The 20,932-nt window shown below is 44.7% G+C and overlaps 1 protein-coding gene across 9 annotated transcripts in view; it reads left to right on the top strand.

The window, feature by feature from the left end:
* The window catches only part of LOC125465370 (tubulin beta chain-like), a 64,641-nt gene that overhangs the window by 32,298 nt on the left and 11,411 nt on the right, over positions 1-20,932 (top strand). For 7 of the 9 annotated variants that reach the window (XM_048558793.1, XM_048558791.1, XM_048558792.1 and 4 more), the window contains exon 2: positions 2,035-2,143. In XM_048558793.1, the coding sequence (XP_048414750.1) occupies positions 2,035-2,143 (109 nt within the window). Of the gene's footprint in view, positions 1-2,034; positions 2,144-6,564; positions 6,568-17,148; positions 17,158-20,932 lie in introns of all 9 variants that reach the window. The other 2 variants (XM_059638394.1, XM_059638395.1) reach the window with 2 other exon arrangements.

Genomic DNA, 20,932 nt, shown 5'->3' with positions numbered 1-20,932 from the left:
CATCTTTGGGTTCTAGATAGCTCTCAAAATGATAAAGTGATGATTCGCATTAGGGGAATATCAGAAATTCTGTTGTTAGAGTACCAGATAACAAAGTTTACTGTGCTTGGATTTTGCTAAAATTTAAAATATAGCTCCTCTGGAAAGGCTGAGATTTAAAATAAAGCAGGATCAGTGCTAATATTTTATAATGAATACATAATTTGTTGATCAATGGAGGCCAGAGGTTAGTGATACAGCAATTGCTCTGATCTTGGGAGTCTAGTGTTTTCCCACAGACACTTCTACTTCACCCTCTTATTTAACTTTTTTTCTGGAGTTTTTTGGAGTCACAAACAATGGATACATTTGCAAATATTACAAAGCTGATGAAAGTATTAAACTAAGACTGAACTGAATAAACAAAAAGAGAAATTGAATCTCCTTGGGAAAATTAGGTGTCATGTACAAATTGTAGAGAAATGCAAGAGTGTTTCATATAGGGACAAAAATTGAGAAAGGATCCAGTTGCTGAATGGAAAAAAAATGCTGGGGCCCTGGACTGACAACCAATTCAATTCCCAAGAAATGGTAGAAAGCAATTCATAAATAATTGGCAGCCAGGCTTGAAATAATGTACAGCTTTAGTTACTGTAGTATGAATTAGATTTCACAGTACTTAAATGGGTGTGCAAGAGAATAACCAGAATTATTGAGGGGATTGAATTAAGTGGCTATGTAAATTGGTCTCACTGGAAAAATAATCAGCAATCACTGCCTACCACTAATTACTCTTGAGAAGGTATTCATGAGTTGTTACTTTAAAGTGCTACAGTTCATGTGATGCAATCCATCCCATCCCTAAAATGAGATTGGAAGGGAAATATCGCTTGAATAATATTGTAACAGTACTGCTACAGACCAGTGATGGATGGATATTAGACACTTAATTTGTGTTTGGCAAGTGGAAGATGAGTTTGTGGAATCAGAAACAGCCATTCACAAAGAATACTGAGTCTCTGACCTGCGTGAGTAGCTCTGACACTCAAGTGACTGGATCTGTGCAGTTTCTGGTCTCAAGCCATTTGGTCCACAGGCTGTTGATGATGGGAATGAGATGTCATTGGTAGATGATTAGACTTGTTGGAGATAGTTATTGTCCAGTGCAAATGTTACTTTGCCACTTAGCATTCCCAGTTTGGATGTTTGTCCAGGTCTTGGTGCATTTAGGAATGGACTCTTTCGTGTCTGAGGAATTGCATGTCACAGTTGGGTTTGAATATAGTACATTAATAATCATCATCAGGTCAGAAATGAAGCAGCTGAAGGTACTCGAACACAGTATGCTGTTCTTCAGTGACTGCCTGACTCTGAAATAATTGGCCTCCAATAACCACAGTCATATTTCATAATGGTACACGTAACACCAGTCACTGGAGACTGTGCGCCAGAGTTCTTGAATTCAGCTCTTTCTCCATTGTAGCAGTGGGGTTGAGATCTATGTAGTTCTAATGGACTGTAAACTGAGCAGCAGCAAGCAGGTAATTGTTGAGTAAGGGAGGAAAAGCATTCTCATATGAGCAAATGAAATTTAATAATTTGATCCAGGAAGAGGTTTCTTCCTGCTGTTTTCCTGATAATAATTGTTCCAACTTCATAGTAATATTGCTTATTGAATCACATTATGAAATAAACTTGGCTGAAGAAAGTCTTTCAGTTCATTTTATCCATTTCAGCGTAACATCCTGGCTGTTTTTCCATTTAGCTACTCCCTATTGGCGTTCACTATTCAGGCCTCAATCTTCCTGTGTCATCCTTTTCACCTTGAACCTGTACTTGATTCCTTTTTATTTGAAGCGCACATGGTAGATATTGTTTCATTTGTTCAGATGGTATGGTGAGAAAAGTAAATTAGAATGAAGGAGCAAAATCCTCCAGGGATCAGAGATAAGTGTGCCCCTCTTAATGATAGTATCCATGCATACTAAAGTTAGTCCTCTTAAATTATGTTGAACCAATTTACATATGTTAATATTGACTTTATACTCTTTTTAGTTCTGGGAAGTTATCAGTGATGAGCATGGCATCGATCCTACCGGAACCTACCATGGAGACAGTGATCTCCAACTGGAGAGAATTAATGTCTATTATAATGAGGCTACAGGTATTAATTGGCATATTTTATATATTTTAGGTTGTATAATATAGATAAGAGTAGTTATTTCTCCCAACATGCCATTCTTGTCTCAATACCACCTCTTTAAAAAAATTGCTTTATAGGGAGTTTCTGTTTAAAACACTGTTGAAATTAATAAGTCTGGTCCTTAATTTCTGGCTTGTGAAAACAAGTGCTGGTATCAGCTGGAGAACTGTAACATGGCTGTATGGTATCAGATGGAGTTTGGCACACTGTTAATCTAAGTGCACTGTGAGTCTCTGCTATCTTTAAATTGTAGAATTTCACAAACAAATTTTTAGCCAATGGAATTTTAAAAACGTATAGCTTTCAATAGTATAGGCAGGGATGTTTTCAGTGACAATCACAAGTTTGTGAATTAGATCAAAGCTTCCAATTTTGCTGTTGAATAAACCACAGTTATATCGCTGAGGTATCTATTAAACTTAAGTGGTATGCTTTCAAAGGAGATAATGAGTGTGGAAATTCCTCCTATTGACAAGCGTATTTCCGAGTAGTGTAATCGAGGAAATCAGTGGTTTGATATTAAATTAATGGGTTTGTAAAAAATTCCTCTATTTTAATTGAAACACAAGATGGCTTAATATGTCAGAATCTAAACAAACGCAATGATTGTCAGAAGATGAATTTGGATGTTGAGCAATATTTTTTGATGCCAAATAGTAAATGTGTCAGTCTGGTGGACAGGGAAATAAGATGCTGGATGGGCATTGAACAGTTCACAGGTGCAAATAAAGATGCCTAACGCCTGTCTGAGGCCTCCCCTGCTAAGACAGGTTTGCCTTGAGCCAGTTGGTGTCTACTATGCACAGTAAACCAACTTTGGACTAATTGCTCCCAAAAATGGTATTTTGAAATTGACTTTAGCTGAAATTAGAGCCAAGAGGAGCAATAGTGTGATCCCAAACTGACATTTAAGGAATCTGGGCTGTAGCTCCCTAATCCACTTCCCTCTCTCCAAGTCCAGCTGTTCCACCTAGGGCTGTTATGACACAAACCTCATCTTTTAAGTCAGGCTTTTGTATCATATCAGCTTAATATTATTGAAGAGTAAGCCTAAATAAAAAGGGTTATTATCTCATGCTGGGATTTTAGCTTCCACCTCCTGCAAGCTGAAGGCAGGTATGTCCACATTTCTACCCCAAGGCTATATTTTTAAGCTGTGCAGAAATATTACTGCCTGTATGAAATTACCTTTCAAACATGAATTGCCTCAGTGTTTCCAAATTATCTGGAAATTCTAAACCCCATCAGTGACATCAAAATTGACATCCAGTTTGAATTTTACTTGCTGACCAGAGATCTTTAGAGCTGTATCCTGCCCTTTTTGTCTTTCCTTTGAATTATTTGACATTCAGATTTTTTTATGATTTTGTTGCTCTGTGGACTGAATATTCCAAATGGACAAAAATCTAACTAGAGGTAGGTTGCATCATGTCACCAGAATAGTGGGAATTGAACATATGATCCCAGCTGATGGTACTACTGAACATGTCAGATCCCAGAACAAGATCTGTCTGATAGGTTTTCCAGGCACGTGAATGAATATTAAAATTAAAGAGCTGGAGGATTAAATGCCAATGAAACTGCCATTAGAACTTATCTTGAAATTTTTCCAAAGGAAAAAAAATCAAAGAATGTGTAAACAACAGTTTAGATTCAAACTGATGAAAAGTCAACACAAGATGTAATATTTTTCTCTACTGTCAAACATTTCTGTTAATGTACATTCATTTACTTCAAAATAAAACCGACAGGCTGTTCAAACCCCATTTTGAAATCTTAAGAGTAAAACAGCACCCACGACTATGTTGCTAGCCTCAACAGGTCAACTAATTGGCTAACTAATAGAAGACAGAGAATTGAGGTAAGGAAGACATTTCTAAGATAGCAACCTCTAGCAAGTGGAGTACCACAGGGATCAGTGCTGGAGGCACAATTATGTATTAGATACAATATATATTAATGACTTGGATTTCACAACGCTTGGAACTTATGCTGTCTGGTCCATTATGGTGAATAGTGTCATTTCCGGTTTTGATCTGTATGGTTTTGTATATAGGGTCCAATTCTGTAGGTTGATTGCATTACGGGTGGAGAACCATGCCTCTAGGAATTCCCGTGAGAGTCTATGTGGAACGCCCTGCCTGCCAATGTAGTTAACTCAGCCACATTAGGGGCATTTAAACAGTCCTTGGATAAGCATGTGGATGATGATGATGTAGGGGGAGGGGCTTAGATTAGTTCACAGGTCAGCGCAACATCGAGGGCCGAAGGGCCTGTTCCGTGCTGTATTGTTCTACGTTCTATGTTTGGCTTGGGTAACTATGGCTACCATGTCCCAGTTAAACTGATGGCCTTCATTGTCTGAGTGCACTGACATTAAGGAGAGTTTGTCTAGCCGTTTTGCTGCTAGCTATGTTCATCGGATGGACAGGAAGGAACCTAGCCTTCAGAATACACAAAGACTGCAACAAACACTACATTGGATAAACAGGATAGAAATCAACCACAAATGTACACGAACATTAACTGGCAACAAAAAGACACGACGAATACCCACTCATCTCCATCCACATGGATAAGGAAAAATTTGATTGGGACAACACCAGGATCCTAGGACAGGCATGGCAGAGACAAGCACGGGAAGTCCTAGAAGCCTGGTACTCCACTAAGAAAACCATCAATAAAACACACAGAGCTAGACCCCATATATACTCCATTGCAAAGGAAAACTGGAAGTGAGGTAATCCAGCTCAACGAACACCAGAGTTTAAATAACAGGTGGGAAAACACAACAGCACTTCATCAGAGACTACACTGATGATGTTACCCGGCAGAGTAATGAAACATCTGCAGAACAATGAACCAGCTTGGTGAGCCAACCAATCACAACATCCACAACCCAAGCTACCAATCTACTCTAAAACCTTAGAAACTTCACATAGACAGATTAAATGAATAAACAAAAAACTTGGCAGATTTATTATAATGTGGGAGACTGTAAAGTATGCACTTTAGCAGGAAAAACAGAAGAGCTGAATATTATTAAAATGGAAAAAGACTAAAGCTGCAGCACAGAGGACTCATCCATAAATCTGGCTGGAGTCATATGTGGCACATAGTAAGTTGGTTGTGGTTATTGGAGGTCAGTCATCTCAGCTCCTGGACATCTCTGCAGGAGTTCCTCATTTTAATGTCCTTAACACAACCATCTTGAGCTGCTTTATCAAGGTCAGAACTGGGGATGTTTGCTGATGATTGCACAATGTCCAGCACCATTTGTGACTCCTTTGACATGGACTGCTTCAGAATCTAAGTGCAACAAGACCTGGACAAAATCAGGCCATGGGCTGAAAAATGGCAAGTAACAAACGTACCTCACTGATGCAAGGCAATGATAATCTCCAATAAGAAATACGCTAACCATAAGAACATCACCCCCTGACATTCAAAGGTGCTACCAACACCGAATCCTTCACTATGAACATCCTGAGGCTTACCATTGATCAGAAACTGAGGTAGACTAGTTATTTCAATAGAGTGGCTACAAGAACAAGTCAGAGACTAGGAGAATTGCAGAAAGTAACTCAGTTCCTGACTCTCCAAAGCCACCATCTACAAGGCACAAGTGAGGAGTCTGATGGAATACTCCATACTTGCCTGGAAGAGTGCAGTTCCAACAATACTGAAGACGTTTGACACTATCTTTGACACAAAGTAGCCTGCTTAATTGGCAGCACATCTACAAACAGTTCAGTGCCTCTACCACTGATGCCCAGTAGCAGCAGTGTGTACCATCCGTAAGATGCTCTTCAGAAATTCATCAAAGCTCTTTAGACTGCACCTTCCAAATCTCCGGAGGCTATCATCTTGAAGAACAAGGACAAACAGATACAAGGGAACACCACCACCTGTATGTTCACCTCCAAGCCCCTTAACCATATTGACTTGGAAGTACATTGTTGTTCTTTCATGGTTGCTGGATCAAAATCCGGAATTACCCTCCCTAATGACACTGTGGGTCAACCTGCAGCTCATGGAGTGTAGGAGTTCAAGAAGGCTGTTCACCACCACCTTCTCAAGGGCAGCTAGGGACAGGCATTAAATGCTGGTCCAGCCACTGATGCCCACATTTCAAGGATGAATAAAAAATTTACAAAAAGCTAACATCCAAATTCAGTGGGTAATGGGCCTTTATTACAAAGGGAATAGATTATAAAAACAATGAAATTTTGCTAAAACTATACAGGGCACAAGTTAAACCATACCTGAAATATTGTGAATAATTTTCATCTGTTTATTTAAGGAAAGAAGTATTGGCATTGGAGACAGTCCAGAAATGGTCTACTAAGTTGATCACAGGTGTGCAGGGATTCTCTTATGAGGAGGTTGGAATTCAGAAGAATGAGATGTGATATAATTGAAACATTTGAGATTTTCAGAAGACTTGATAAGGTTGATGCAACAAGGTTGTTACCCCTTGTGAAAGAGTCTAGTACCAGAAGGCACTGGATTCACCCATTGAAAACAGAGATTAAGAGAAATTTCTTCTGAGGGTCGTGAATCAGTGGAATTCTTCTTTTCAGAAGCTTGCTTATGTATTTTCAAGGCTGAGATAGATTTGTAATCAAAGGGAATTAAGCGTTATGGAGGAAAGACAGTTAACTGGAGTTGAGGATTGTCAGATCAGTTGTGATTTTGTTGAACGGCCTTCTTATTGCTTCTATATCCTATGGTCTTGGAGTCTGAATGGTTTTAGTACCACTGATCTACAAGAAACCTGTGTGATTGCTAGCACAGCTTTAGGTTGTCAAAGGCACTCTGACATTCCTATATCCAAATTTTCTTTCTTCACCAAATCTGTGAAAGGAAAAACTTCCAACAAAATCCACTTGGCCTTGTCACACAATGAGGCCCAACCTTTGCTCTGGAAAATTACTTTTCACCAGGTTTATACTAAATTGTCTATTTTCAGCTGATTAAACAGTTCAGTCAGGTGATGTAAATGGTCCTGCCAGATGTGGCTGAACACAATTTAGGCATTGATGTAAATAATAATTACATAGTTCCTTGATGACTTTACTGTTTAATCATTGGAACATTGTTGCTGCCTTTTTTATTTTACACAGTATCACTTTACATTGATATGGTTAATCCAATGTTACAATAGCAGTCAATGCAGCTTATCAGTATCCTATTAGTAAATCAATTTTGATGATGAATCACACATTCAGTTCCTTCAATACAGTCCTCCAGTCTTTAATTAGGGCATGTTTTGTGTGTTGGTTGTTTGATAATCAATAGAAGCTTTTAGCGACCCATCCAGTTTAGACACCATCACAGTTGTAGACCTCCAGGTGCTCTGGCTTGATTCAGTAATGCCATCGTATATCATGGATTTAGTCCCTTCCCTCATGCGGCTGATCTTCTGGATGGACTCTATAAGGGAGCTGTTTTATAGGTAATACATCAAGAACAGCCAGAGACATTGTGGCTTTCCTGTTCATATAAATCAATGAATTAGTCTGTAAAAGCCTTTGTAAGGCATTTCAGTTGTTTTTGGGAAGATTAAATATTATGCTCCCTCACCTTATTATCCAATGTGATTGCCAGGGGATCAGCTTTTGAATTTTCAATTTCTGATTCATTCACCAATTTTTCTCATTTTCATTTCACTCTCTACTTCATCCAATAATTTTCTCTTGGCTTTAATCCCCACTCCCTCATCAAAATATCTCTTTAACATATAAACATAACAGACTAGTGACTCTTGTTCCTTCTGTCTGGAGTTTGTGATTTGATACAGTCCAGAAAGAGTTGCATTCAGTGACCCTCCCTGAGGCAGGTAACAATACTAACAGTAGCAAAATGTTGAGTTTGTGCCTTGTTATCTGCTCTAGATTTCATTATTTGTTGAGCATTCCTCAAATATTTTTGGCCAACTCACATCATTTAGTTAGTTTTTCTCTGAAACTCAAAACAGAGGCTGGAAGCATACTCTCTAAACTTTGGTTGATCATTTCTTTAATTAGTTTGAGTGGTCAAAACCTTGAGTTCATATCAATTCCAAAGATCGATGCACTCATTAGGAACATCCCCAATGGCAAAGCATGACTGGGGAATTCCTTCATTGCAATAAAAATCATTAGAAATTCCTGACAATAAGCTATAATCACAGTCTTCAAAGTTTGATATAACACGGTGAAGCTGGATAAACACAGCAGGCCAAGCAGCATCAGAGGTGCAGGAAAGTTTGACGTTTTGGGTCAGGACCCTTCTTCAAAAAACTTGTTCAAAGTTTGATGGCAGCTTCCCAACATACATTGAGATAAGCAGGAGATGAAAATTATTTGATGCCAAACAGGTCATAATTTCTTTGAGTAATTTGTACTTTGTAAAGTAAATTGAACTTTTCCATTCTCACATTAGCAGCATTTTTTCTGAAAGACACTGCTTCTGAAAATCTTGTGCAAACATGCAAAATTGTTTAAAGATTCCTGGTTTTCAGCTGGGGTCCTATGCATTCTGTTAAGACCACGGTAAAAAGGTTCTTAGAAATTTCACATTGGGGTGAAAGACAAAGGTTTAGATAATGATAATGTGTTTTCCCACTACTTGACATGTATGGAATGTCAGGCAAAATATGACCATATCTTTATGCATTCTGGCCAATAACAATATAAGTATTTTAGTCTGTGTTTTCCTAATACCCAAGTGATGTGTTATTGGAATTTTGTGAGCCAATTGCAAAGATTTGCTGCCACTCTTGAACAGAACTAGCACATTCCATAACTCATTTGCTGGTATCTGGTACATGAGGTGGTCTCCCATTTCCTCATTAGTGTGTGTTTTTAAAGAAATAACATTGGGTATCGGCTGTGATTCAGATTCTGAGCAAGCTGTAGATGTAACTCTTTTCAATTCAGTATCCATTGCATTCTGTTAAAGAAAATGGGGTAACACTGTCAGCCCCACACTCTTCACCTTTAACACTTCTCTTTACATTTTTGAAAATTGTATCTAATGACTGAATTATCAAATCATCTCTCTTTTTCATAGACTTTGCTTCTCTCAGTCTAATTTTATGTGATCAGATCTCGTCACAATACAATTAGGAAACAATCTGGGATGTTCCTTCTCAGTTTCTTTTCTTTTCCTACTAGTTTTTTCACTACTTCAGTAAAGCTAATCTGGATGGGAGTTTGGTCGCTGAGCTGGAAGGTTAGTTTTCAGACGTTTCGTCACTTTTTTTTTATTTGAAAAAACATACTTTATTCATAGAATGTACAAAAAATAAAACATTTATACACCTACCCAGTCATGCAAGCCACTCCGGGTTACCCGGGGGTACGTACACCAACTAAAGGAAAAAAAACAAAACAGGGAAAAAAAAACAAAGCAAAGAAACCGCCCCGGCAGTCGTCACCCCGCACAGTCCCAGTTGGCCCCCTGACCAGTTGGGGAAGGCGCCAGCTGGGCCCAGTTACCAGATAGGATTCTTTTCCCTTTTCTGGACGAGGGGGCTCATACGGTGGTCTTTCCCCACCGCGCCTTGGCGGCGGCTGCCCCAAGCTTTAGCGCGTCCCTCAGCACGTAGCCCTGGACCTTGGAGTGCGCCAGTCTGCAACACTCGGTCGGGGTCAGTTCTTTCAGCTGGCAGACCAGCAAGTTGCGAGCAGACCAAAGAGCGTCTTTCACCGCATTGATGGTCCTCCAGGCGCAGTTGATGTTGGTCTCGGTGTGCGTCCCCGGAAACAGCCCGTAGAGCACGGAGTCCCGCGTCACGGAGCTGCTTGGGACGAACCTCGACAAATACCACTGCATCCCCCTCCAGACCACCTGCGCATAGGCACACTCCAGAAGGAGGTGATCAACAGTCTCGTCCCCCCCGCAGCCACCTCGAGGGCAGCGTGCAGTGGTGCAGAGATTCCGGGCATGCATAAAGGATCTCACTGGCAGAGCCCCTCTCACCGCCAGCCAAGCAATGTCCTTGTGCTTGTTTGAAAGTTCTGGCGATGAGGCATTCTGCCAAACGACTTTGGCAGTCTGCGTGGGGAACCACACGACGGGATCCACCCTCTCCTTTTCCCGAAGGGTCCTGAGGATACTACGTGCTGACCACTGCCTGAGGGCCTTGTGGTCAAAGGTGTTTCCTTTCAAAACTTTCTCCACGAAGGACAGGTGGTACGGAACGGTCCAACTACTCGGAGCGTTCCGCGGCAACGAGGCCAGGCCCATCCTTCGCAACACCGGGGACAGGTAGAACCTCAGTAAGTAGTGACACTTGGTGTTTGCGTACTGAGGATCTACGCACAGCTTGATGCAGCCACACACAAAGGTAGCCGTCAGGGCGAGGGTGGCGTTCGGTACGCCCTTTCCCCCCCATTTCCCAGGTCTTTGTACATGGTGTCTCTGCGGACCCGGTCCATCCTCGACCCCCAAATGAAGTGGAAGATGGCCCGGGTGACCGCAGCGGCGCAGGTCCAGGTAATAGGCCAGGCCTGCGCCACATACAACAGTACCGAAAGCCCCTCGCACCTGACAACCAGGTTCTTACCCGCGATGGAGGGGGACCGGAACGTCCACCTGCCCAGCTTCTGCTTAAATTTGGCAATACGCTCCTCCCAAGTCTTAGTGCATGCCCCAGCTCCACCAAACCAAACACCCAGCACCTTCAGGTAGTCTGTCCTGACGGTGAAGGGGAAGAAGGAGCGGTCGTCCCAGTTCCCGAAGAACATGACCTCGCTCTTACCCCTATTGACTTTGGCACCCGAGGCCAGTTCAAACTGGCCGCAGATGTCCAACAGCCTACCCACCGACCGACGATCGGTGCAGAAGACGGCGACATCGTCCATGTACAAGGAGGTCTTGACCTGAAGGCCTCCGCTGCCTGGGATAGTCACGCCCTTCAGGCTCACGTCCTTCCTGATGGAGGCGGCGAAGGGCTCCACACAGCACACGAACAAGGCAGGAGAGAGCGGGCAGCCCTGCCTGACTCCAGATCTAACAGGACAACTGTCTGATTCCCACCCGTTGATCGAGACTGCGCTAACGATGTTAGTGTAGAGCAGCCGGATCCAATTGCGGATGCCCTCCCCGAACCCCAATTTGGAGAGGACGTCCCTCATGTAAGCATGAGAGACCCTGTCGAAGGCCTTCTCCTGGTCCAGGCTGACGAGGCAGGTGTCCACGCGCCTGTCCTGTACGTAGGCGATCGTATCCCTGATGAGCGCGAGGCTCTCAGCGATCTTCCTGCCAGGCACAGCACGGGTTTGGTCAGGGTGAATCACTGACTCCAGGACAGACCTGACCCGGTTGGCAATGACCTTGGCCAGGATTTTGTAGTCCACGTTCAAAAGTGAAATGGAACGCCAATTCTTAATTTCTTCCCTCTCCCCCTTCCTCTTGTAAATGAGGGTGATGATGCCCTTCCTCATGGACTTGCACATTTCCCCTGCCCGAAGCGCACTATCGTACACCTCCAGCAGGTCCTGGCCGACCAGGCCCCACAGAGCAGAATACAGCTCGACCAGTAAGCCATCACTTCCGGGAGTCCTATTCCTCTGCAAGGACTTGAGGGCTCTGGCCAGCTCGTCCAGGGATATCGGCCGGTCCAGCCACTCCCTCGTGCCGTCGTCTAAGACCTCCGTGATAGACGACAGGAACGACTCGGAGGCCGTGCTGTCCGTGGGCTTCGTGTCTTACAGTCCGGCATAGAAGGATCTGCTGATCCTCAAAACGTCGGGCCGAGACGACGTCACCGAGCCGTCGTCCTCCTTCAGCCGGCTAAGCACAGAGCTCTCTTTGTGCACCTTCTGAAAGAAGAAACGCGAGCACGTCTCGTCCTGCTCCACGGAGCGGACCCTGGACCGGAAGATTATCCCGGAGGCCTCCACGGCGAAGAGCGAGGCTTGCTGGCCCCTCACCTCGCGGAGGTCCTCCGTGACATCGACCCCCATCAACTGCAGAAGGAGCAGGTTCTGCACCCTTTTCTGGAGTCGCGACAGCTTTCCCCGCCTCTCTCTTGCCTTCTGAACACCCTTGAGGACAAAGAACCTCTTGATGTTCTCCTTCACCGTCTCCCACCAGTCGCCTGGAGACTCAAAGAGGGGTTTCACGGTTCTCCAACGGGCGTACTCCCTCTTAAGCTCCTCGACGTTCTCTGGGGTCAACAGAGTCGTGTTGAGCTTCCACGTCCCCTTGCCGGCCGGCTGGTCGTCCTGTAAGTGACAGTCGGCCAACAGGAGGCAGTGGTCAGAGAAGAACACCGGCTCGACACCGGTGGACCTGACCGAGAACGTCCGTGACACAAACAGGAAGTCTATCCTTGAGCGGATAGACCCGTCTGGCCGCGACCAGGTGTACCTCTGCTGCGCTCCGTCTGCAGGGGTGCTGAAGACGTCGAGCAGCTTGGCGTCCTTCACAGTGCCCATCAGGAATCTGGACGTGACGTCCAGTTGAATCCCCCCACCCGCTGTCCCCACGCCGGATCTTCCATCTGCATCAATGATGCAGTTGAAGTCTCCGCCTAGGATGACCGGCCTGGACGTAGCCAGCAGGGGTGGAAGCCGCTGCAGGACGGCCAACCGCTCACTCCGTACCGCTGGGGCGTACACGTTGATCAGCCTCAGGGGAGCGTTCCTGTAGGTGATGTCACCACTAGGAGGCGCCCCCCCACCACCTCCTGAACTTGAGAGATGGTGAAGTTGCACCCCCGCAGCAGAATAGCCAGGCCTGAGGAGCGACAGTCGTTACCCCCCGATCAGATCGAAGGCCCACAGGTCCAGGCGCCGGACCATTTCCCGTACCTGCCGAGGTGCGGTATCCCGCACTCCTGCAGAAACAGGAGGTCCGCCTTGACAGTGGTCAGGTAGGCCAACGTGGACACACATCTCGCGGTTGACTTGACGCTGCGCACATTAATGCTCGCAATTCGTACCCCCATTGTGGGCAGTGACCGCAGTACCCTCCCCAAGTCCAAGGTCCAGCCCCTCCATGCCCATTGCCCGGGCTAACTGCTGGACGCTCTCCGGGCTCAGGAAACCGTCCGTGCTGCCTTCCGGGTGGCATCCCCCCCGTCAGGGGTGCGGAGGCAGGAGGGTCCGGCTCCGGGGTCAGGCTGGGGACGCGCTGTTTCCTCCTTCCCGCCTGGAAGTTCCGGCGGGCCCTCCAGTGCTCCAGCGGCACTTGACTGGGTGTCGGAGTGAGCCTCAGGACGCCTCCCATCACCTGGAAGCGGGGTGCTGCTTTCCTTCCCCCTCGAGACCTTTAACTTCTGCTTCGGGTGGGCCCTCTCCGAATCCTCCTCGTCAGAGGAGCTCTTATAGCCCCCCTGTAGCTGCCTCTTCCCGCCTGATTGTTGCGGTTCCTGGGCCCGTCGACGCACCTTCCTCCTCGCTTTCCGGACTGTTGTCCACTCCCCTGGGTCGCCTGTCGCCGCCTCCATTGGCTCCGGGTTGTCGGGGGAGATCGGAGCCTGCAGGGGTGCTTTGCTGGCCTCGGGACCATCCTGCACGGCCTGGCCCTCCTGCACATTAGTGGGGTCCTTGCTGGGCCCTGGTGCCTTCCCCTCCTCCGGGGGGGCTGGCCCCGCATTTCCCCTGCCAGCGACCTGGGCATAGGTGGCACCCCACTGCGGGCATGCCGTATAGAAGTGGCCCGCTTCCCCGCAAAGGTTGCAGCTTCTCTCTCGTGGGCAATCCTTTGCAAGGTGCCCCTCCTCCCTGCAGTTCCTGCAGATGGTGGCTTTGCAGTCGGCCGCCATGTGACCTGACCTACCACAGGCGTGGCAGACTTTAGGTTACCCTGCATAGGTCAGGTAGCCCCTGCTCCCGCCGATCGCGAAGCTGGACGGTGGGTGTGCGACATTCCCGTCTGCGCCCATCCTCAGCGTCACCTTGACCTGCCTCTTACTCGTCCAGATGCCAAAGGGGTCCACGATGTCAGTTAGGTCCCCTTCCACCTTCACATACCTTCCGAGGAAGGTCAGGCCATCAACTGCTGGCACATGCGGGTTGTACATGTGTACAGTCACCATACGGCTCCTCTGTGCTGGCATCACAAACAGTGGGATAGCGGTCAATACAGAGAGGGGGCCCTCACCTCCTTTCTCCTTGAAAACCTCCAGGAAGCGCTCACAAAGCTTGGCACTCCGGGAGGTCACGTCGTAAAAACCTCCTCCGGGGAAATCCTGCAGGCAGTAAATGTCCGCAGCAGCGAACCCACAACAGTCCAACAGGACCCTCTTCACGAAGAAGGTGCGGTCCACAGGTGCACCTTCATCCACCTTCTTTACAGAAACACGGATGGTGTTCCGGACCCTCTGACCCGGGGCACGAGCACTCGCCGCAGCCATCGTTGCAGGTTGGCTGCTCCCCTGAACCAGCGTTAGGCCGAAGCCAGCATTAAGATCCACTGGTCGCAAGGGTGCACAGCCAACCCGACGTCCTCCTTTCACCTCCAAGACAGCACTCTCCTCCTCTCGGTCCACAAGAGAGTGGGTCTTTATTGTGTTCGAGATGTAAGCTAGTTAACCGAGCTTGCCGGTTTGTTCCCAGATGTCTCGTCACCATTCTAGGTAACATCAACAGTGAGCCTCTGGTGAAACGCTGGTGTTATGTCCCACTTTCTATTTATCTGTTTAGGTTTCCTTGGGTTGGTGATGTCATTTCCTGTTCTTTTTCTCAGGGGATGGTAGATTGGCTCCAAATCAATGTGTTTGTTGATGGAGTTCCGGTTGGAATGCCATGCTTCTAGGAATTCCTGTGCATGTCTCTGTTTGGCTTGTCCTAGGATGGATGTGTTGTCCCAATCAAAGTGGTGTCCTTCCACATCTGTAAGTAAGGATACGAGTGATAGTGGGTCATGTCGTTTTGTGGCTAGTTGATGTTCATGAACATCCATCCTAGGACAAGCCAAACAGACAAACAGAGACACGCACGAGAATTCCTAGAAGCATGGCATTCCAACCAGAACTCCATCAACAAACACACTGATTTGGAGCCAATCTACCATCCCCTGAGAAAAAGAACAGGAAATGACATCGCCAACACAGGAAATGACATCGCCAACCTAAGGAAACCTAACCAGATGAATAGAAAGCAGGACATAACACCAGCGCTTCGTCGGAGGCTCACTGATGATGTTACCTAGAATGGTGACGAAACGTCTGAAAACTAACCTTCCAGCTCAGCGAGCAAACTCCCATCCAGAACCTCAGCCTGAGCTACAAATCTTCTCAAAATTCGCTAGTAGAGCTAATGTTTTCAAGCCATCCACATAATTTCAAGATAAAAATCAATTTCTTTTACAGGGATTTATTTTATTACTCCAACTACAATTTCTCTGTTTACTAAGTCACTCTAATCTCACTCTCTAAAATGACAATGTTTTGTAATCTTTACACATACCTGCAATTAATAGACTTGCATTTTCTCCTCCATTAACATCCCCCAACACCACCGCCCCCCCCCCCCGAAGACAAACAATATCATCAACCAGAATCAATGACTGACATGGTCCAGTATCTCTCAATAACTTTATTGGTTCACCTTCGTAAGTGTAAGGAAATGTAAGGGAATAGAACATAGAACAATATAGCGCGGAACAGGCCCTTCGGCCCTCGATGTTGCGCCGACCTGTGAACTAATCTAAGCCCCTCCCCCACACTATCCCATCATCATCCATATGCTTATCCAAGGATTGTTTAAATGCCCCTAATGTGGCTGCGTTAACTACATTGGCAGGCAGGGCGTTCCACAACCTTACCACTCTCTGCGTAAAGAACCTGCGTACTTCCCCTTCGGAGATAAAATTTTGAGAACATCCTGTTGACCTCTTCTTTTTATCAATATTCAAGGAAGAATTTTCATGACTGACTGCAGTCATCTCCCCCTTCTTTGTACATTATAAGGAAACATTCTTTTGGTACTACCATTGCAGTTTTAATTCCCAGTATCCTGATCACTGTTTTTCATTTTTTTAAAGTATGTCCAGTTTTTTTTAATATCAGTTCTTAGTTCTAGTCTTTCTCCTTCATTGCTTTGATATCCTTCTGTTTGTTTCCCCCAAACCTGTACTATTTCTATTGCAGATTTTATATTGCTCCAATTTCCTCAGATTTCCATGTGATCCCAGTTGTAACCATGTCAGATATCATAGGTATCAGCCAGAACTGCTGCTTCTCTGATCATTTATTCTTGATGCACATCTAGGTAAGTTCTTAGGTTTGCAGGAATTACTATTTCTGAATTTTTGCATAATCATAATTTATTTTACTTTCTCAAACTTTTCCTCAAACTTCAGTGAATGAAACCACAAATTCTGCAAATGTCCAATTTAAGTTTCTATCTTGTTGTTCTAAATTTTCATTAATAGACCACAGGGACAAGTCCATGAGGTTTTTTTCAAATCTGTTTCATAATTGGCAGGTTGTTCTTCTGACAAATTTGCATACATGATCATAGCTGTATTTGTTGAAACACTTCATAAGATTTGGATCCAAACATCTTCAGTCACTTTATTTGCCCAACTACCTTTTCAAATAAGTTGAAATACCTTTCAACTCATCCTCAGTAAATTTAAGCACTAAGTGCGAATTTTTAGTTAAATCAATTCATTGGAATCCAAATAATTTTCTAGCTGCTACCTTGTATCTCTAAGTTTTAAGCTAATAAAATGTGAGGCTGATGAACACAGCAGGCCAAGCAGCATCTCAGGAGCACAAAAGCTGACGTTTTGGGCCTAGACCCTTCAGAGAGGGGGATGGGGTGAGGGTTCTGGAATAAATAGGGAGAGATGGGGAGGCAGACCGAAGATGGAGAGAAAAGAAGATAGGTGGAGAGAGTATAGGTGGGGAGGTAGGGAGGGGATAGGTCAGCCCAGGGAAGACGGACAGGTCAAGGAGGTGGGATGAGGTTAGTAGGTAGATGGGGGTGTGGCTTGGGGTGGGAGGAAGGGATGGGTGAGAGGAAGAACAGGTTAGGGAGGCAGAGACAGGTTGGACTGGTTTTGGGATGCAGTGGGTGGAGGGGAAGAGCTGGGCCTGTTGTGTGGTGCAGTGGGGGGAGGGGACGAACTGGGCTGGTTTAGGGATGCAGTTGGGGAAGGGGAGATTTTGAAACTGGTGAAGTCCACATTGATACCATTAGGCTGCAGGGTTCCCAAGCGGAATATGAGTTGCTGTTCCTGCAACCTTCGGGTGGCATCATTGTGGCACTGCAGGAGGCCCAAGATGACGTTCCACATTAAGCAGAGGTTCACCTGCACATCTGCCAATGTGGTATACTGCATCCACTGTACCCAGTGTGGCTTCCTCTACATTGGGGAAACCAAGCGGAGGCTTGGAGACCGCTTTGCAGAACACCTCCGCTCAGTTCGCAACAAACAACTGCACCTCCCAGTCGCAAACCATTTCCACTCCCCCTCCCATTCTTTAGATGACATGTCCATCATGGGCCTCCTGCAGTGCCACAATGATGCCACCCGAAGGTTGCAGGAACAGCAGTGTAGAGTGATGCCAGGAATGTGAGTTTAATTCTTGAACTGGCTGTGGTTACCATGAAAACAGGGAATCTGGTGCCAATCAAAAGGGTTGTTTTTGTCTTGGATAATGTTAAGCATCTTGAGAGTTGTTGAAACTCCAATCATCCAGGCAAGTGGACAATATTCCATCATACTCCTGACTTTTGGCTTGTAGATAGTGGGCAGGCATTGGAAAGTCAGGAGGTGAGTTACATGCTGCAGGATGCCTGGCCTCTTTCTTGTTCTTATAGCCACTGTATTTATACAGCCAGTTCAATTTTTGCGAGACCATGTGTGAATATAAAACAGAATTGCTGGAATCTGTGATAAATGATTTCCAGAACTCTTGAGTCAGCAGTAATGAAGGAATGGCAAAACTATTTCTACATCAGGATGGTGTGTGACTTGGAGATGGTGAGTCTACAATATTCTACAGAGTTGAAAGAGGACAGAGGTGCTGTTAACATGTGCATCCTTGCTGATGAGCTGCAGTCAGTGTTTCAGGGAAGGGGCAGATGCCAAGCTTCCAGGATGCTATTCCAGGATTTTCCTAGGTGCTTATGAAGGAAGGTGTTATATAGTCACATCAGGATGGTGTGTGACTTGGAGAGGAACTGGGAAACTGTGGAGAGGTGTTTCTTTTGCATCTGCTGCCCAAGTCATACAAGTTAGAGATCTACTAGCTGCTTTGGAAAACTGCTGCAGTGCATGTTGTTGGAAATGTCTCATCCTCTTATAGCAATTTTGTATGCTGGAGAATGTCATTCCACATATCAACTCTAGCCTCCAGCAGGCCCTGCTACATGTGGCCATTTCATAATCTGCTTCATTAACTGAGGAATTGCCAATGAAACTGAATTCTACAATAATCAGCAAACAGCAGCCAAGTCTGACCTTACGATGGAGGGAAGATCATTGGGCGAAATAGCTAAAGATGGTTGAAGCTAGCATACGATTACATTGCTAACCATCTTTTTACCAAAGCAAGAATCTGTCTGTCTCCCACAACTGTATTACATATTTATATAATATTACTCGTATTTCATAGTTCAATACAAACTCCAGTTTGTTCTCTCCTCTTCCTGAGCAACTCTTACTGGAGAAAACCAAACCTTAATTATGCGCTGCACTGAGAATCAGCTTCTCGCTTGAACATGGCTTTGTTCTCTCTTAAAGGGACTATTATTTACAACATTCTCAGATACTATCCACCTTTGCATAGGTTTCCTGCAGCTGGGATAACTACAACAATAGTAACTTTGTTCTAGGTATGAACTAGTAGACTCCTTCATCCTTGATAATGTTAAGAACATGAGAAATAGGAGCAGAAGGAAGTCTTTAGCCCTTTAAGCCCACAATGCCTGATCTTCTACTTCCATATCATTTTCTTGTAATACCCTCATATCCCTTGATATGTTAATATTTAGAAATCTATTGATTTCTGTCTTGAACAGATTCAGCAACTGGGCCTCCCAACCCTCTGGGGTAGAGAGGGTTCTGAAGATTTACTGTGAATGAATGAATGTATTCACATTATCTCATCCTATATGGCTTATATTTTGTTCAGAGACTGTACCTTTGGATTTAGATGCTTTCAGTCAGGGAAAACATCCTTCTTGCATCAATCCTGTCAAGGCTTGTAAGTATTTTGTATATTCAAATTAAATCGCCTCTCATTCTTCTAAACTCTGAAGAATAAACAATGATTTAATCTTTCCTCTTAGACTAATTCCAGGGATGGAGGAATTGGATTGATGAATCTTCATTGCATTTCCTCTATGGAAAATCTTTCTGTAGAATAAGAAACCAAACTGAACACAAAACTCCAGATCTGGTGTATATGTAGCACAGATCTATACAAGTGCAGTAAGGTATCTTTACTCCTCATCCAGTTACAGCAAAGGCCAACACACCATTTGCCTTTTTAATTGCTTTCTGCACCTGGATGTCAATTTTCAATGCCTCATGATCAAAAATACCCAAGTCCCTTGAAATTCATTGCTTCCCAATCCCTCTTCATAAAAAAAAATTTTGTTTTCCTAACAAAATTAATAACACCTCACGTTTTCCCACACTGTAGTCCATCTGCCAAATTCTTTCCAGTCAGTCACTTAGCCACTCCAAGTCACATTGAAGTGTCTTTGCACCCCTAAAAACTCTTCTGCCACCTAGTTTTGTATCATCTGCAGACTTGGAAATATTACATTTCATCCTAAAATCTAAATCATTGATACAGATTGTGAATGGTTGGGACCTAAGCGCTGATACTTGCATACTTTCACAGCCTGCCAACCTGAAAATGACTGATGTTTTCTTACTTTCACGTTTTCTATCCATTCACCAGTTCTTGGTCCATGCCTTTTCAGAAGTTCTAAACGTACCACATCCACTGGTTTTCCTTCATGTATTCTGCTAGTTACATCCTCAAAAAACTCCCGACAAGATTAAACATGATTTCCCATTTATCAGTCTGTGTTGACACTACCCAATTCCCTCCCTGTTTCTTAAGTGTCCCATTATCACAGAATCACTGAGATGTTATGGCACAGAAGGAGGCCCTTTGACCCACTGTATCTGCGCTACTTGTTAATGATCATCATAAGCTAGTTCCAGTCTTCTGCATTTCTGTCCCTTACCCTTGCACATTCATTTTTATCTAAATGATCATCCAGTGCCTCATTTGAACCTGTCTCCATCTCATTTCCAGGTAGTGCATTCGGTACCCTAATTACTTGCATAGTAAAAAAAGTTTTTTCCTCACTTCACCCTTTTTTAAAACAGATCATTTTAAATCGATACCCTCTTGTTCCTCTTACAAGCAGAAACAGTTTCTCCCTTTCTGCTCTGTCCAGCCCACTCATGATTTTGTAAACTTCTATCAGATCTTTTTCCAACAGTCCCAACTTCTTCAGTTTATCCTTATGCCTGAAGTTTCTCATTCCTGGAACCATCCTGGTAAACTGCTTTTTCCACTGTCCAATGCATTCACATTCTCCATATAATGTGATTCCCAGAACTGGACACAATACTGCAGCTGTGGTCTAATGAGTGTCTTATACAAGTTTAACCTCACCTCCTCGCTTTTGTACTCAGTGCTATCAATAAAGCCAAAGATACTGTCAGCTTTACTTACTGATCTCTTGACCAGTCTTGCCAATTTTAATGACCAGTGCACGTTTACACTTAGGTCCCCCACTCCTGCACCACCCTTTTAAAATTGTAGCCCCTATC

Source organism: Stegostoma tigrinum, chromosome 29 (genome assembly GCF_030684315.1).
Source record: "Stegostoma tigrinum isolate sSteTig4 chromosome 29, sSteTig4.hap1, whole genome shotgun sequence".
NCBI classification, from domain to species: domain Eukaryota; kingdom Metazoa; phylum Chordata; class Chondrichthyes; order Orectolobiformes; family Stegostomatidae; genus Stegostoma; species Stegostoma tigrinum.
Note: the sequence above shows the minus strand (reverse complement) of the source record. Positions and strands in the feature narration are given on the sequence as shown.